The sequence below is a fragment of the Prionailurus bengalensis genome, chromosome C1 (genome assembly GCF_016509475.1).
Source record: "Prionailurus bengalensis isolate Pbe53 chromosome C1, Fcat_Pben_1.1_paternal_pri, whole genome shotgun sequence".
Classification (NCBI taxonomy): Eukaryota; Metazoa; Chordata; class Mammalia; order Carnivora; family Felidae; genus Prionailurus; species Prionailurus bengalensis.
This window is the reverse complement of record NC_057345.1, coordinates 37,064,362-37,082,356: the sequence shown is the minus strand read 5'-3', so window position 1 is coordinate 37,082,356 and position 17,995 is coordinate 37,064,362. Positions and strand designations below refer to the sequence as shown.

General features: G+C 44.1%; 1 protein-coding gene across 2 annotated transcripts in view; it reads left to right on the top strand.

The window, feature by feature from the left end:
* Positions 1–9,125, top strand: part of ATPAF1 (ATP synthase mitochondrial F1 complex assembly factor 1) — a 28,068-nt gene extending 18,943 nt beyond the window's left edge. For both annotated transcript variants that reach the window (XM_043574890.1, XM_043574888.1), the window contains 2 exons: positions 47–154; positions 6,310–9,125. In XM_043574890.1, the coding sequence (XP_043430825.1) occupies positions 47–154; positions 6,310–6,504 (303 nt within the window). In that variant the 3' untranslated portion in view covers positions 6,505–9,125. The remainder of the gene's footprint in view (positions 1–46; positions 155–6,309) is intronic.
* The last annotated feature ends 8,870 nt before the right edge of the window (positions 9,126–17,995 follow it).

Genomic DNA, 17,995 nt, shown 5'->3' with positions numbered 1-17,995 from the left:
GTGTGGTAGTAACTTATTGAGCCTTGATAAGTGTTTGTCCTTACAGACCCGAGGGGATGCTGCAGCCAGCCAGTTGGTTTTATATCACTACCCTGAACTTAAGGAGGAAAAGGGCATAGTGCTGATGACAGCAGAAATGGATACCACATTTCTGGTAAGAATTAACTTTCATCTCTTTGGATTTACTTGGTGGCCCTGAAGGTGCTATCCTTCTGCCAAAGATCATGAGAGGTAAAATTCCAGAGACCTACATGTACTTGTTTCTTACTTAAAGTTGGTCATAATTTTGTCTCGCAAGAGCTCCTCCAAGTTGAAGTTAGTGCAATCACTAACTCAATCACTTATTCACAATTTTGAAGTCCATAAGCTCTGAAAACAAGGTTTCCTCATAATTCATTTGGTCACAAAACCTTACCTGACTAGAACTTACTTGGTAGCTAAATCTTCATTTAAACTGATGTAAGGCCACTTATAGTCCTTATTAATCCCACTTGATGTAGAATAGTCATACATTTTACTAAGGAAATATTAATGTGTTTGATTATGGGGTGTTGCCTAATGTACCTATCGCCTTTATAGAATACAATAATTCTGACTCCAAAACACATCTGGCCCGAAGGGTTTCAAGTAAGAGAGTGTGGACAAGCAAATGGCTTCTTAAGTATAAGGAAGAGTTCAAAGTCTAGAATAGTTCTCAATCTCTTATCTTCCTGCACACTGTTCATGTGTACTACCTTCATCATACATAGTGATTTCTCTTCCTCCTTTTCCTGTAGAGCATCAACCATATGTCCATAGGTAATGATGTCCATTGTGTTTGTTCTTTCTGTATATCCAGGGCCAGGAGCAGTTTTATGGTTCTTGTACAGCTGGTTTGTCTAGTCCTTGCTCATTTCTGTCTCTCTTATTTGGCAGGATTTAAGTTCAGGATGTCCTCAAGACAGTGGACACTTTAGTGCCTCTTCCCCCCAAGATTCATTACAGCACCCATTTATTTTTCCTCTCTCTCTTTACCAGCCACTTACAGAGAAGGAAAAAGTGAGGACACTTAGCTGGTATCTCATAGTAGCAGTAAGCCCCAAGTCTGGAACCAGAACTGGAACTCTTCTTCCCTATTATCCCTAAAACTGTTCAGTCCTATTTCTCCCATTCTTCTTTCCACCATCACACTCAACTGGCAGTCACCCAAAATCCTATCCAAGAGAATGGAGTTGCCATTAACTTAGATAGATAAGATTTCAGGAAGAACAGATTTGAGAGGAAGATCTGGAGCTCAATTTTGGATATATTAAATCTGAGATAACTTTTAGATATCCAAGCAGTAGGCAGTAGAACTCCAGTGAGCCTGGAGTTCACGGGGGAGGTCCAGGCTGGAGATATAAATATGGGAGTTGTCAGCAGGCAGATTATTATTTAAAACCATGAGACTGGGGGCGCCTGGATGGCTCAGGCAGTTGCACATCCACCTCTTGATTTCGGCTCAGGTCATGATCTCATGGTCTGTGGGTTTGTGAGATGGAGCTGTGTGTGGAATTGTCTCCTCTCTCACAGTAAATAAATAAACATTAAAAACAAAAACAAAACCATGAGACTGAATGAAATCACCAAGGAAGTAAATGAAGATAAAAAGAAAAGAGGTCTAAGAACTGAGCCTGGAGACATGAGGAAGCTTCAGCAAAGATTTAAAAGGAATAGTCAGTGAGATAGGAAAACTAAGATGGTAAAATGCCCTGAAAGCTAAGATGTAATGTCTCAAGGAATAGGGAATGCTCAACTGGCCAAGTCTCACTTGCTGGTAGTGCAAATGAGATGAAGACTGAGAATTTACTAGATGTCACAACATGGAAGTCATTAGCGAGCTTTTTAAGGACAGTTTCAGAGGAGTGGTAGGACAAAAGCAACATTGGAGTACATTTAAGAGAGAATGGGAAGAAAAATTACAAAGAGTAAGCATAAACAAGTCTTTTCAAGGATGGTTCTGTGAAGGGAAGGAGAGAATGAGACACCAGCTGGAGTGGGAGATGTGGGGACAACAATGTTTTTGTTTTAAATATGAGAGAAATAACATTATATTTATATGCAGGTGGAAAGATTCAGTAGAGAGGGAAATACTGATAATTCAGGAGAAAGAGGAGAGAATTGTTGAAGTATTTTTGAGTGGGCAAGTCTGGAAATGAGGGATTGATCTTTGCCAGAAATATCATAATAGGAGAGAAGCCAGAATATATACAGACACAAATACAGCTAAGTGGATAAAGGTGTGGGTGGTATCTTGAAGAAGTTCTCTCTAGATTGCTTAGAAAGAAAGGTCATCAGCTGAGAGGGAAGATGGAAGAATAGGTGTTGGACAATTGAGTGGAAAAGAGAAAGTGAAATGGTTTTCCAGGACAGAGTTGGCAACCACGGTTCAGTGCCTATAAATAAAGTTTTATTGGAACACAGCCATACTTATTATTTACATATTATCTATGGCTGCTTTAGGTCCACATCAGAGTTAAGTAGTTGCAACAGAGACTGTAGGGCCAGGAGAACCTCAGATACTAGCCATGTGTCCTTTTACAGAAAGTGTTTGTCAACATGTGGTCTAGGAGAATGAAAGAGAGACTGGCTGTGTGGGTACAGGCACAGAGAGAGGGCTGAGATTTGGATTTATCTGGGGTTATAGTTCAGCCAAGTGGTCTAATGAAGTATAAGAGACCGGGAAGTTAAAGGTGAGTGCAAAAGAATGATTATAATTACTGACTGTGGAATGCAAGCTGGCTAAAGAGGGAAGTGAAAACGTAAGGAAGGTTTAGAGACCATAAGAATTGTGAGTTCTGGTGGAGTTAAAATATTTTTGAAGGTGGGAGTGAGCTTAAAAGATAGGAAAATATAGACCAACTGTGGATGTTTCAAATTGAGATTTGGAGGGGATATAGTTACTGCTAACGACAAGGTTTAAGATTTGACCACAGGAAGGAGGGAGTAACACAGAGACTTTCTTTTCTGGACTTTAGCAAAGCCCAGCATCTAACCATATTGAAAGTGTGGACTCTAGAGGTCACAGGAGGCCCTTCTGCTCTGGCATTTTTACCACCTCACTCTGGTGGTCTCAAACTGCAGCACAGGCCTCATCAAGATTAAAATTTGCTTCCTGGCCTTATAATATTGGACAGCATGCCGAACAATATACATTTGCCTCATAGAAATCAATGTGACTGTGAGTTTCTTACTCGCAGTACAGAACTAGACATGTTAGAGTTTATTGTAGAGCCTGTGACTCCGAGATGGGAAATCTAGAGATGTAATATGAATATATGATCCCTTGCTGCTCTTTCATGAATTTGCACTTTGGCATAGTACTTCCAAAAACAGTAAGGCAAATGAAGAGAAACATACAGAATTGAGAACTGATAACTTTAATGCCGAAATTTAGTAGAATATTTGAAAACCTTATTTGGTTCCACCTCTGTGTCAATAGATGATTTCATTGGAATGCAGTCAGTGCTTAGGGTAGAGTACTGGGATGCTTATGCAGGGGGCGTTTGTTACCTGGCCCAGGAGGAGGAAGGAGATCCTAGATCCCTGGGCTGAATCTCAAAGATGAGCAGGAATTTAGCCAGATAAAAAGGGAGGTGAGGGAGAATGTTCTAGACAAAGGGAATAGCAAAAGTACATGATGCTCGGAGGCATAAAATGACTGGAGGTATTACAGTTTGGTATCATATATATATATATATGATATTTTTTATACATATATATATGATTTTTGATATAACATATATTAAAAGGAACATTTGGTGGGTTGTGTGTAGAGAAGGTTTGGCTTTATCCTGAGAACATGAAAGTGTCATTAAAGGTTTTTGAACAGGGAGTGACCCATAAAGAGTTGGACTTCAAGGCCATTTACCTTAATTATTTGCTTCCTAAATATATTTTAGTTCTAGCCTAGTCAGTATGATCATTTAGAAGACAGTTGCAATAGTGTTAGCAAGAGATAGGGAAGACCTGAAGTAGAGTAGTAAGGGTGATGGAGAGAGAGGGGCCCTAAAAGTAGATAGTAAAATGGACAGGATTTGGTAAGTTGATAGTATCTATGAAGATTGAAAGAAAGGGAAGAATCAGTCTATTTAATATACCTCCTTATTGAGCAACATAGGAATGAATATATTTATCTTCTTTGGTCCTAGAAAGGGAGACTATTGCTTCATATTGAGACCTAAGGCAGGGGGAGGGGGCTTTCCATAACCCTCTGTGAGAGACAAATACACATGTCTCCCATACTAGTGGTTAGAACCCTTTATCCAAACAAAATCTTATTATGTAAAACCTCTGATATAACAGCCGACACAGGTAAAGGGACCTGAGCCACCTCCACAGAGCCCCTAGCACTCTGCAGTGTGGACAGCACTGTTCTAAAATGAATACAGCTAAAACTACCCTTACCTCCACTATTCTGAGCCTTGAATTAAAGTTGATAATTGGAGGTCCCTATAGTTCACAGGACCAGAAAGTAGTGGTATCTGCCTCCAATTATGGCAGTGCACTTGCTTTAGAAATGGTTTACTCTTGAGGCATGTTTGAGTAGAGGAAAGGTAAAATTGATGAAGTAGTTATCAGTCTTGACCATTCTTAATTATCTTGCCCCACCAGAAACTGTATCAGGATGAAGTAGAGGGAGTACCAGTCTAGGAGTCCAGAGGACTGGTCCTGGCTCTGCCATTTGCTAGTCATATGACCTTGGACCCATCCCTGAACCTCATCTTCTTTTACTTCCTGGCCTATTAAATGAAGACTGGGTGATCTCTGAGGCTCCTTCCAGCTCTAAAATTCTATTAATTTGAAATACCCAGAGTTTTGGAAGAAGGCTTTTGATTGAAAATCCAGTCTCAGAGATTAGTCCCTGCCTGTGAGAAATGACCTGAAAGCCCCATGGGAGGGAATGGAGGTAAAGCAACCTATGGTATTCATAAATCCATTTTCATCATTCTGTAGCTAGACATAGCACACTTTTGGCAGTTAGTTTTAGTGGGAATTTCCCACTATCTTTTGCAGCTGGGTTTTGGCCATATGAACACAGTGATGATGAGTAAGTGCCTCTGACCAGCTAGAACTAGAGGATTGCATAGGAAGCAAAAGTAATAGTTGTTTGAGGTAGTTCTTTTGTAAGGTTTTGAGAGTGTAGCTTGTGTCCTGACCCTATCTCTGTTACATGGAGTGAGTGTACCATTTCCCCACAGCTGAGCTTTAGAGAAGGTGGACCCTTCTCTTCCGTGGAGCTTTGCTGGTAGATTTGCATAGCAAATTATTCCAAAATTTAGTGGCTTAAAACAAAAAAATTTATTACCTCACAGTTTCTGTGGGTCAGGAATTCAGGAGCAGTACAATTGGATGGCTCTGGGCATAGAGTCTCTCATGAAGTTGCCAGGATGTTCACTTAGGCTGTAGTCATCTGAAAAGAAGGTTGATTGGGCTCAACGACCCACTTCTAACCCCGTGGCATGGCTGTTGGCAAGAAGCCTCATTTCCTTGCCACATCGGCTTCTTCATAGGGCTACTTAAATGTCCTAATGACTTTGGCAACTGACTTTCCCCAGAGCAATTCAAGAGGGATAGCAAGACACAAGCTGCAGTGTCTTCTGTGACTTAGTAGAAGTCATTCTTCATTTCACCGTGGTCCAGTTGGAAGAAGCAAGTCAGTACGTACAGCCTACACTCAAGGAAAGGGAAACTAGGCTCCCTCAAAGAAAAAAGTGTCTTAGAATTTGTGGACAAACTGTAGAACCACACAGCTGACTTTGGCACTAGTTTTCTGACTGAGGTGGTTTCAGTAACAGTGTTTATTCAAGAGTATGTCTGGTTAGTCAAGAACTTAGTACTGACTCACAAACTGGTTCTTGGAGGTGGGTAACTATTGCTGTTTTTCCCTCCCTTGAGATATACCTAACAGTTACTGAGGAACTGAATGAAAAGGAAAATTTTTGACATATTTGTTACTTTATTCAGCAAACATTGACCAGATATGACCATGTGCAGGAATGTAGAACAAGCACATACTTTGAGGAATTCATACTAGGGAAGACACAAAAAAAGCAAAAGAGGGAAAAAAAGGACATACAATTTAATATGATACATACTATGGTAGAGGTCAGCATGGTGTAATTTGGGTGCACAGACAAGGGGCACCTAACAAAGACTTGGATGTCAAGGAGTCAGAGAAGCTTTCTGGAAGCAGTGACTCCTGGGTAAGGCCCCTCCACCTGTCACGGGACTCATAGAGCTTTATGGCCCTGTGCAGGGAAGGACCTCATTACTCTTTCTACCTTACAGAATGTTGCTGAGGCACAGTGCATTGCCAACCAAGTTCAGCTCTTCTATGCCACTGACCGGAAGGAGACCTACGAGTTAGTGGAGACCTTTAACTTCAGACCAAATGAATTCAAATATATGTCTGTCATCGCTGAATTGGAGCAAAGTGGACTTGGAGCAGAGCTGAAATGTGCCCAGAACCAGGATAAGACTTAGAGCTGTAAGGATTGGCTTACAGCGTCTGCTCAGCCCTGGATAGTTTTCTAAAGCCCACCTGCCCCCTTGAACTTTTGGAGCTTAACAGATATAAGGAGCAGTCTCTAATGAGTTGACCTGTGTGCTTATTGCAAGTAGTAGTCATGGAGGTGAGCCCTTTTACTTGATATTCAGGAACGAAGGTAGCAGACATTCTGAGAATTATCTGCCAGCGAATTTAAGCTTTCCTTTTTAAGTGTTTGAGGTCATAACCAGAGAGAGCTAAGGTTCCACAGTGTAATAGTGCTATGCACCGTACAGCTCCCAAATGATTAGTTCCTCATATGTATAAACTTGTGACAGGGTAATAAGCTTGACGACCTGCTGTAGTTAGACGTGGGCTTTGCATACTCTTCCTGTGTGCCCCTTGGCTGACCAAAGGCATAGCCCAAATATCCTGTTTAGAATCTAGAACAACCAGATATTGCTATCAGGATTAAGACTTAATGTAGATGTCCCCAGAGTTGCCTTTAGTGTAGCTGGTTTGGAGGGTCTTGTAGATTTCAGGTGTAGTTAAATACACCAGTATGGTGCCTGCGTACTGTTAAACCATAGTTTGTGGTACCTCCTCCTCTAGAAGCTGTGTATTTGGAGGGGGGGAGTCAGTACAGTGTCAACAAATCAACACTTCTGTAAGGAAAGGATTGATCCAGATTTGCATGTTTTGCTTTGTTTGTTTTAAACAACTCTAAACCATACCAGTATTAAATGAAAAAGTAGGTGGAAGCAAATGTTCCCAGATTGGGTGTGGGGAAAATGTAGCAATAAAATAAAGTCTGGTTTACAGTCTTTTTACACTAAACAGTGAAATCTAACCTGTGTGCTGTCCTTGGTGTCAGTGTGAATCAGTGGACTGATCAAAACCTATCTTTGGACTCAGCAGTTGCTTGAAACGCCAAATACAAGAAAGGAGCTCTCCAGCGCTGAAAACTCACATTTGGTTTGTAGTGTCATTGTTGTGGCTCCCAGCTCAGTGATAGAAGAGGGTGGTGGTTACACACCAGCCTTCTGAATCTGAGGCACCAGAGCCCCCCCACTATTGTCATCGACCCCCTTTATTATGCCTCTCCTTTTCCTGATCTGATGTGCTCCAACTTTGCCGCTCCTGCCTGCGGCTTGCCTGTGTGACACTGAATTGGTAAGTGAGAATGTAACCAGGAGTTTTAGACTGTGTGTGTATATGTTCTTTATTATGGAAGATTGTTTATAGGTTGGGCCTGTCTCTAAGCTCTAGAGATGGGATTGGTCTTTCCATTGTTTTCTGAGCTGTGTCTGTTTTGTTGTACTTCTGAGTCTGTGTGTAGAAAGAGATCGTGTGTATTTAAGCTGAAAAGGCTGCTAGCCTTTCACAGTTTCTCTAAAGGTTGAGCTCTTTCCTAATGCAAATTCTGGGTCTGCCTCTGTTCTGACAGTTCATTTTTTGAGAAACTTGAGTCTGGATGTTTCGAGTCCCAGGAATTTTTGACATCAGGTTGGAGTTGCTTTCATGGGTATCCAGCGATGTGTGCTTTTCCCTCTGGATGGACCCACTTCTTGGCCATAGTACATTTTTATAACACCTCCACCAGAGTGTGAGAAGAAATAAGATGATGGGAGAAGAAATAATTAATTGGCTGCTCGTTCCTCCCAGCTTTGCTCTGTATCCCCACTTGCCAGCAAAGAATGTATACATGGACAGTTATATTGGACATGGTCAGAATGCCATCTGGCTGCTCTTTATAACTTACCTGGCAAGATCTGGCAAAGAACCAAAAGAAAATTATGACAGTCAGTAAATTTGTACCCTGGTGCGACATGGTGTTACGGGAAGTGGACGAGTTTTAGAGTTAAGTGAATCTGGGCTCAGATGTCGTGTTGGGATTCATTAGCTCTGTAATGTTGAACGAATTATCTAAAGCCTTTGATTCTATTTCTCCATCTGTAAAATGTGGACCATAATAATATCTACCTCGTAGGATTACTGTGAGAATTTAAACAGACTTACACGTAGACTACAGTAGAGCTTCATAAATGTCAATACCACTCTTTTCTACTCCCCCTCCTATCATTAAAGACCAAATCAGTGTTTCAGATGCGGAGATCATTCTTCATTCTGGTGTAAAGAGCAAACCTTATCTCACAAGTTCTCAAACTTTAAGTTGCAGTAGAATTACTTAGAGCACTTTAAAATGCAGATTCTCAGGTCCCCCACCCTACTGAATCATAATCTTTTCAGAAGGTGCTGGGAATCTGCATTTAAGATGTGCTCCAGATGATTGGGATGTAGGTAATTCACCAGTCACACTTTGAGAACCATTGCCTTATCTGTTCTTCACAAAAAAAACCCTCCCATTAGCCAGAAATTTCTTTCCTACGGACATTAACCTTAGGATTGGTTCCTTTGCTCTTGCCTCCCATAGTGGTCTCCCTTTCTGTACTTTAAAGTATAATTATTTATGTATGTATCTTTTTTTCCCCACTAGACTGTGAGCTCCTTGAGGGCCAGAGTTTATCTCCATTCCCAGTGCCAAGGACATGGCCTGGAACATAGATGATACTGAGTTGTTTGTTGAATAAATAAATAACATGGATTTTAGCCAAAACATGATCTTGTATGTGTACCTATATTTAAATACTCTGAATTTAAGTGAATCTCTCCACATCCACAGATTGGAACTTACTGAGTAGTAATATCTGCAAACCAAGAGGCCAGCTTCTACAGAGTGTCTGTATCTCACCAGTCCGCTGGCATTACCACAGTGGGCTGTCTGCCCAGGACAATTCAGCAGGCACTCACAGAGCGCTTACTCCAACCGCCATGTAGGAAGATGAGTAGGATGGTCCCTGCCCTCAAGCTGTGTTCTGGCCGCAGCCTGAGTCTCTTTTCCCTCTGCCATTGTGCTTCACATCTGGCACCTGGTCTTAGTTCTTCTGCTTCTTTCTTCAACCAGTTTGGAAGCAGGAACCACATGTTCTGTTTTTTGTAGTCTCTACAACCCTGACCTTATTCAGTCTTGGAGGAGAGGTATAAATGCCCACCCCCAGTCATTTGATTTAGCATTGATTCAGCATCCGTTAATATTTTTTGAGCACCTGTTGTATGCCAAGCACAGTTCTAGGAAAACTGGGGAATACAACAGACAAGATAAATAAGGCCCCTGTTTTCATGGAGCTTATCTCCTTGTGGAGAAGACAAATGAATAAACCAGTAAGATTATTTCAAATACTGGTAGTGCTATGAAAATTAAAAAAAAAAAAAAAATAGTGTGCTAGAATGTGGAATGGAGGCAGTAACTTAGTGGTCAGGAGAGCCCACTCAGCAGAGGTGGTAGCTGATACATGAGTTGAGGATAAGTCCCAGGTAGAGAGAACAGCAAGTGCTGAGGACTTGAAGCAGGGTCAAGCTAAGCATGAGTGTTTCTGGGTGCAGTATATAGGTTCATTCCCTTGAGGAGCTCACAGTTCAGCAAGTGAGACACTGACATGAACAACTATAAGGCCAGTGCCATCTCAGAAGAGGGGCAAGGAAGGCTAAAGAACACTGCTGGGTACTGTGGGGATGCACATCTTGCCAGATCATGGCACCCACCATGAAGCACTTAGGCTTGTAATAGAGAATAAGAGGTAGACGATATCGAGGTCTCAAAGAATATGTGCTCCATACAGAGAGGCCCAATGAGTTCAGAGCTGACCTCACAATATATACACGTTAGCAGTAACCACTAGCATAGATGACTGGAGGCTCACCACGTGCCAGGCGCTGTGTAAGCCCTTTGCATGGATTATCTCAATCCTCACAACCCTGTGAGGACAGCAGGAACCTGCTAGTTGGTGAGATGCTCTGCTGCCCTCTACACCAACCCTGTCCTCCCCTACTTCCAGCTCAGATAAGATGGCAGCCTCCCAGTTACCCCTAACCCCAGCTCCAGCAGCCAGCTCAGGCCCTGAGAAGTCATGGGTGGCTCTTGAATCAGCCCTTGCTCTGAGACACAGGTATGCCAATCTTCCTGCTGTCAACTAAAGAACAAAATGCATGCGTTAAACATTTCTGATTTCTCCAAACTTTATTTCAAAAGGCTTCGTGTTCTAAGGAGAACTTGCTTTGTGCTGCATGGAACACTCTGGTCTTGGCAATTCTAATGTGGCACGGTGGTGGCAGCATTTTTGTCCCTGTTCTGCCGAAGGAGAGGCTCAGGGCACAGAAAGGGAAGAGGTGGCTTAAAGGTCATTGTCTGCATCAGGAGCCAAGCCAGAAATAGAAAGTGACTGTCCAGGCCCCAGACTTAATGGTGTTGTTGGTAACGTCCACTGAGCAGGCTCATATCCCTCACATTCACAGGGCTACCTCTGAACTCTCTGGACCTCAGGAACTAGAAGGGCTGCAAGAAAAATTGGTTTGAAGCATTATGAATCCTCCCGGGCTCTCTAGAGCTTTCAGAACCAAGGCCCTTTGGATCAGCTCACAGGACACAGGAGCTTCAGGATCTGGTCAACTTCTCCAGGCTCATCTTGTGCTAGACCCCCACCCACTGCCTTAGCTCCAGACATTCTGGATGACCAGCAGTTCCTTGAATACCCTGTGCTCTTCTTACCACTGTTCTGGTCTTTTTAGATACTTTTGCCTGCCTCAACTGCTCATTTCCCCTTCATCAAGTTAATTTGTCTATGTCTTTCAAAACTCCACTTAAGCATCCAGAGCTTTCCCTGACATCTGCCCCACTCCCTGCTGCCCATCACGTGCTCCTCTGTGACTCCCCGGCATTTTGTGCTCCACATTTACAAGGCTGTCTCTCCCATAGACTGGATGCTTTTCGGAGACAGGGATCACATCTTATTGGATATTATCTTCCCATGAAGCCTAGCACAGAGAGAGAAAATACCCAGCGAATGTTGAATAAATTCCTCTTGGATGACTGCTCAGCTCAGACCACCTGTGTCTATAAACATCCCTTGCACAATGAGATCTAGCCCCGGCAAACACACTGTGATTATGTCCCAGCCCCAGGCAGCGGGCATTTTGCTTGCTCTTATTATGGAGGCTGCACATAGAAAACAAAACCATGGGGCCATCAGAAGAGGCAACCAGCTTCAGGGTATGTAAGCAGGAAGAACTGAGAGACAATGTCCAAACTTTTGGAGCAAGACAATTATTTTAAGGTACCAGCACAGCATGTTCAAGCTCCTGTCTTGGCTTACCAAATTTTATTTATTTATTTTTAATGTTTTTATTTATTTTTGAGACAGAGAGAAACAGAGCGTGAGCAGGGGAGGGGCAGAGAGAGGGGGAGACACAGAATCTGAAGCAGGCTCCAGGCTCTGAGCTGTCAGCACAGAGCCCGACGCGGGGCTTGAACTCACAGAGTGTGAGATCATGACCTGAGCTGAAGTTGGATGCTTAACCGACTGAGCCACCCAGGCGCCCCAAGGCTTACCAAATTTTAACATTAAAAACAATCTTAGGGGCGCCTGGGTGGCTTGGTCGGTTAAACGTCCGACTTCGGCTAAGGTCATGATCTTGCGGTCCGTGAGTTCGAGCCCCGCATCAGGCTCTGTGCTGACAGCTCAGAGCCTGGAGCCCGTTTCAGATTCTGTGTCTCCCTCTCTCTCTGCCCCTCCCCTGTTCATGCTCTGTCTCTCTCTGTCTCAAAAATAAATAAACGTTAAAAAATTTTTTTTTAAATAAAAAATAAAAAAATAAAATAAAAACAATCTTAGCCAGGGTACCTTGGTGGCTCAGTCAGTTAAGCTCCCAACATTTGGTTTTCACTCAGGTCATGATCTTAGGTTTGTGGGATTGAGTCCCACGTCGGGCTCTATGCTGACAGCACAGAGCCTGCTTGGGATTCCCTCTCCCCTCTCTCTCTGCCCCTCCCCTGCTCACTCTCTCTCTCTCTCTCAAACATAAAAATAAATAAATAAAAGGATCTTAGGGGTGCCAGGATGGCTCATTCAGTTAAGCATGTGACTTTTGATATTGGCTCAGGTCATGATTTCAAGGTTTGTGGGATCAAGCCCCACATCAGGCTCTGGACTGAGAGCATGGAGTCTGCTTGGGATTCTGCCTCTCCCTCTCTCTCTCAAAATAAAAAAAAGAAAAGAAATTAATTAAAAGGATCTTAGAGGGGCACCTTGGTGACTCAGTTGGTTAAGCATCTGCCTCATGCTCTCAGTTCAGGTCTTGATCTCAGGGTTGTGAGTTCAAGCCCTGCATTGGCCTTCAGGCTGGGCATGGAGCCTAAGATAGATAGATAATTGGTAGACAGATGAGAGAGAGTGAGAGAAAGAGAGAGGATCTTAGAGACTGTCCAGTTGCTAGTTTTCAACTGTGCTTCAGGAAATGCCAACGGTTCCTTAGAGGTGGGAATCCTGGGAGCCTGGTCCTTACCCCAAACTCAACCTGAGAAGCAGTGTTGTATTTACTGGACTTCGCCTAAGCTGTCATTTGAAGAAACAGTTCCCAAGAAAGGCTGAAAAACCGTGGTCTAGTTTAACCTCCCGCCATGACGGCAACTCTCTACAGCATCTCCTAGCCACTGGGCAACTGTTTGAAAACTTCCAGGGTCTGGGAGCTGTCCACCCTGCTAGCTGACGTGAGCCCTGCTGAAACAGCTCTGAGTGATGGTAAGTTCTTCCCCAACCAGCACTGAGACCTAGCCACCCCTCACTCCTGTCATCTTGCTGGGCTTCTTTCTGCCCACCATAGCGGAGCCTCCCAGCAAACTCTGTTCACTTTTCTACCTCACAGCCTCTCCTGCTGGGGTATGACAACAGCTCTCAAGTTGCCTGGCAGCCTCTGCTGCAGATTAAGCTGCCTTCTGTCTTTCCTGAGATGACTGAAAACCCTAGCCCCTGCTTATGGAAAGACTGCCTCACCACTGGGGCCTGGAGCTGAGCCTAAGGTCACCTACTGGGATGACCAGAGTGGATATAGGGTGACAGTCCTTCAGGAGTTGTCATGGCCCACCTGGCAGTCATCTCCTCACACTGCCACTCACTGAGGTCACCTTAGTAACCCCTCCACCTTGCCCTTTTCTCACTCACATCCCCACTCCCACCCTCGACTATCTCCCCACAATCAGCTGTCAAACATGGCTCTTCCTACCTGGAACTCTTGACTTCGAGGCTTCTACACGTATCCTGATTTCATGTCACCTGGCTGGTTTCCATCACAGTGTTCCCATCACATCTTGACTTGAACCTTGACTCTTGCCCAGAAGCTGTCTCCCTCTCAACAGATGTGATACTCACTTTTCCTCAGTCTTCTACATCTGCCATGGCAGTTATCAGAGATAAGTGGTACCCCCTCAAGCATTTCATTTAACCACTGCCCCCCCCCAAAAAAAAACCCTTGCCTTGGTTTGAAACATCACTGCTACATCATTTGGAGTCTTGGGATCCACTATGATCCCCAGATTACTTTTGCTAGTGTTGTTATTATGCCTACATTTATGATTTGGCATGAATCCCCACCTTACATTCTTATTTCTTCAACCCACATTTATTCTCCCAATTTGGCCTTCCTCTGTTCTGGTAGAAGTAGCTGACAGATCTAATATTTTTCAGGGAAAGGAAGAGAGCAGAGAGGTGTTTTGCTGAACCTCTCTTGGTACATGGCTCCCAGGAGACTCTGAGATGTTTGCTTCCATTACTTAAGTTTCTTCCATTTGATCTCTTTCAACAATACCATGAAGACAATGTTACTCCCATTTTACAAATGAGGATACTGGGGAGACAGCATCATAGATGTTAAGAATTAGGTGTAAATTAGAATCCCAGGTCTGCCTTTGGACAAGTTACCCAACTTCTCTGAGTCTTTGTATTCTCATCTGTAAATTAAAAAAAAAAAAAAAAGTCTTATCTCAAAAGAAAAGGATTAAATGATATAGCATATGTAAAGTGTTTAGCTCTATGCTTCACACATAATAAAAGTGCAGCAAAATCATAGCTGCTAGATTAAATACTTCGTTTTTTCAAGGCAGACATCTCCACATGGAGGAGGTGGGATCTTCCACTTTTAGAACACAGATCTACTTCTAGAATATGGACCTACTTTTTTTTTTTTTTTTTTAATTTTTGGGACAAAGACAGAGCATGAACGGGGGAGGGGCAGAGAGAGAGGGAGACACAGAATCGGAAGCAGGCTCCAGGCTCTGAGCCATCAGCCCAGAGCCTGACGCGGGGCTCAAACTCACTGACCGCGAGATCGTGACCTGGCTGAAGTCGGACGCTTAACCGACTGCGCCACCCAGGCGCCCCCAAATATGGACCTACTTCTAAACACAAGTTTCTATTGTGCTATTTTTCCTGCACTATGTTTTCATTTCAAGAAATTCTTTTCTATGAATATAAAGAGACTTGAGCAATAGTTATCAGGTCAGAGAGCATGGCAGTAGGAATTTGGGGCTCTCAAGGCTGGATTCACAAACTGCCTGATAGGAGCCAGGAGGGGAAGGCTGGGTTAAGCCCAGACCAGAGTATACAGGTTGGAATGAGCACTATTTATCTGTCCTGATGATCAGTGCCCATACCTAGGACAGGGGAGAGAGTGGTAGGGGCAGGCAAATAAATCCAGCACCTAGGAGCTGACATCTGGGTCAGGAGTCAGTTGACACTTGGAGTTTCAGGCCAAGGTGTGGGGCCTGCCTGATTATTTGTAGATGGCTTATCGGAGACCAAATTCTTCCAGATTATAGAACTCTGCTTACTTAGCTCATTAGATTGAACAGTTTGACAGCTGTAAGAGGCCTAAAGTGTATAATTTTCCCACCTGGTTGGGCATCAAAAACACCTAAAGAACTTGTCAAAGATGTTGATTCTTGGGCTCCACCACTAAAATATGGATTCTTTTGGTCTGAGGTGAGGCCTGGGAAACTATTTAGAAAATAAATCTCCAGGTAAGTTTACAGTTCAGCCTGGTTTGGGAACCCCTGCAATAAAGTAGTGATTATACACCTGAAACAAAGGGCCCCAGGCCAGGCAACATGACTTTCCCAATGTCACACAGGGTGTTGGTAGCAACATTCCTTCTATCTCTTTGTAGCAAATTTTCTCTGCACCTTAGTGCCAGGCAACCCAACTGTAACTATCTGAAAAACAATGGTTGGGCTTATTGTCTGCTTCTAGGAAAGATTTCTGTTCCTTATGTTACTCTCTCCTTGGAAGAGAGTTTCTGTTCCTTATGTTACTCTCTCCTTGGAAGAGTCTCACCTGGGGTGAGACTGGCTATTCCTAGCAAGTCCCAGGTAAGGACTTTGAAGGACAACAGAGGAAACAGAGGCCTTCCCAGACTCTTGGAGTCCAGATGGCTTCCTTGTATGATTTGAGAGCTGAGATTTCCCCAGCTTGTGACCCCTGGAGCCAAATACTGGATTATCTGTTGCACTGGATTATCTGTGCCTGGACCCTGCAGCTGCACAGAGAATTGTGTGTTGCCCGTGTAGGCTGAAGCTCTCTATCCATCCTGTGCATATTTGCTCTTGCCTGTGGTGAGGGAGCAGAGGGGGATGATGTATGGTAGCTGGGCAGGCATGGGGGATGGATGAGAACTCAGCTACAGAGCTTGCTGGGAGACTCACACCCCATTGGAGCTGGGATTGATTGGCTGGAACTTTCTCGCCCTTCTCAGTTTGTCTCAGAGCCAGCAGCCTGCACTGTGTCCTCTGGGCACCCCTGTGGAGAGGGAATTGCTTTCAAGGTCACGGAAGCTCTGGGTATCTCAGTGGTGGTCTACCATATACCTGCTTCCCAGAGGCAGAGACCCTCCACTCAAGTGACTCTCAGATAGCCTTCTTTTCCTGAACCCCTTCTCTCTGTATCTTGTCTCTTTTTTGTGTCTTTCTCTTTTTTTGCCTTCTACCTGCAGCTCACCTTAATGACTTTCTCTCCTGGGTGCTATATCTGTAGAATGTGTGGAATATGACCTGTGCCAGCAGATTTTGCAAGGGTCTCAAAAGAGTGAGTGAGAAATCTAAGGTTTCAGTCAAGGTTACTGAGGATGGTGGGCGAACTTAATGCTGTTAATACTCTAACATGGATCCAGGCACAAATGTCTGTGCTATCATCTACTTTCCCAGGAGACCGTTTTTAGAAAAGTGTCTAGCTCCCTTCCAAGCCAATTGGTTTTCTCCCTGATTTACCAGTGGGTCATATGAGGTAGCTCTTAAACAGTACATGTGCTAAACACTCATGTGTGGGACAGGGGGTAGACCCATGACTGGAGTTAGGAGGCTGGGTCCCAGCTCCACCATTTTCAGGCTGTGGCTCTTGGCCAAGTCATTTTGAAAACCTTTTGGAGCCATTGCTTGCCTCCCAGGTTTGTCACAGGACTCAAAAATGACCAGAGAGGTGAAAGCACTTTGTAAACCAAAAAGTTCCTTACAACTGTCAGTTGTTGCTACAGGGTTCCAAGGAGAGAGTAACATAAGGAACAGCCCACTTTTCAGGGTTTACTGTCCAAAGGGGAAGACAATCTCCTGGGCTTCACCAGGAAGTCCTGAGAACTTTCTGCAAAGCACTAAGAACTTTCTGTGCCGAGGGCTCCCCCGTGAGGAGGATTGGTTCCAGGCAGCTGGTGTGATGAAAGAAGACTCCCTGGAAGAGGAGAGCGAACTCTTATCTCCCTTAGCCTGGGGCAAAGCTGCACTCCTTAAGCTGTTTCTTGAAAAAAACCCTAAATGCAGCCCCGTGGGGAGCTGGGTAACAACTGTGGAAGTCACGGGCTGTACTTGCTGTGGAATTCAGACTCCACAGGGTGCAGTGTGAGTCCTAGAAGCAGGGCCCCACCCACTGCCTGAACAGCTGCTTTCTGGCTGGGAGGAGCAGTTTTCCCACCTCCAGGAAGTGAAGCTAAGACGGGACCTAGTGGTCCTCCCAGAGAGAGCTGTAGAGCAGAGCATGGTGTGTCATCCTAACGTGCCCACTGCCTTCTTCCCCCTGAGCATAACCTCTTTCTCTCTTGCCCACTCCTTCTTCTCTCCCTCTGGAGGGAAGGACAATTCACAGCCCTAGAAAGACAAACCTCTCTGCCTCCCAGGGTTGATGAGAGGAAGAAATGAGAAAATGCATCTCAAGCACAGGTATATAAAAAGCTCACTGAATGGCTTTTTTGTCATTATTTATCTTTGGGCCCATCCCCTTCACTCCCTGTGCCTCATGTTTCCCATTTACTCTAAGGAAGTTAGACCAAGTGATGATAGTCAAGGACTTTCCCCTTTAAGAGCAGATCTCTTTCGGTTGCATGTAATGATCTTCTGTAGCCTCAGGTTTTTGTTTTCCTTTTTGTTTTAAGTAAGCTCCGTGCCCAGAGTAAGGCTTGAACTCACACACCGGAAATCAAGAGTCCCATGCACTACTGACTGAACCAGCCAGGCACCTTAGTGTAGCCTCAGTTTTATGAGCTGTGAAATGGGACACCTGGACCGGGTAGAAAATCCTCACAAGACTGAGGCTTTTGTCAGCACCCACAAAGCAAGGG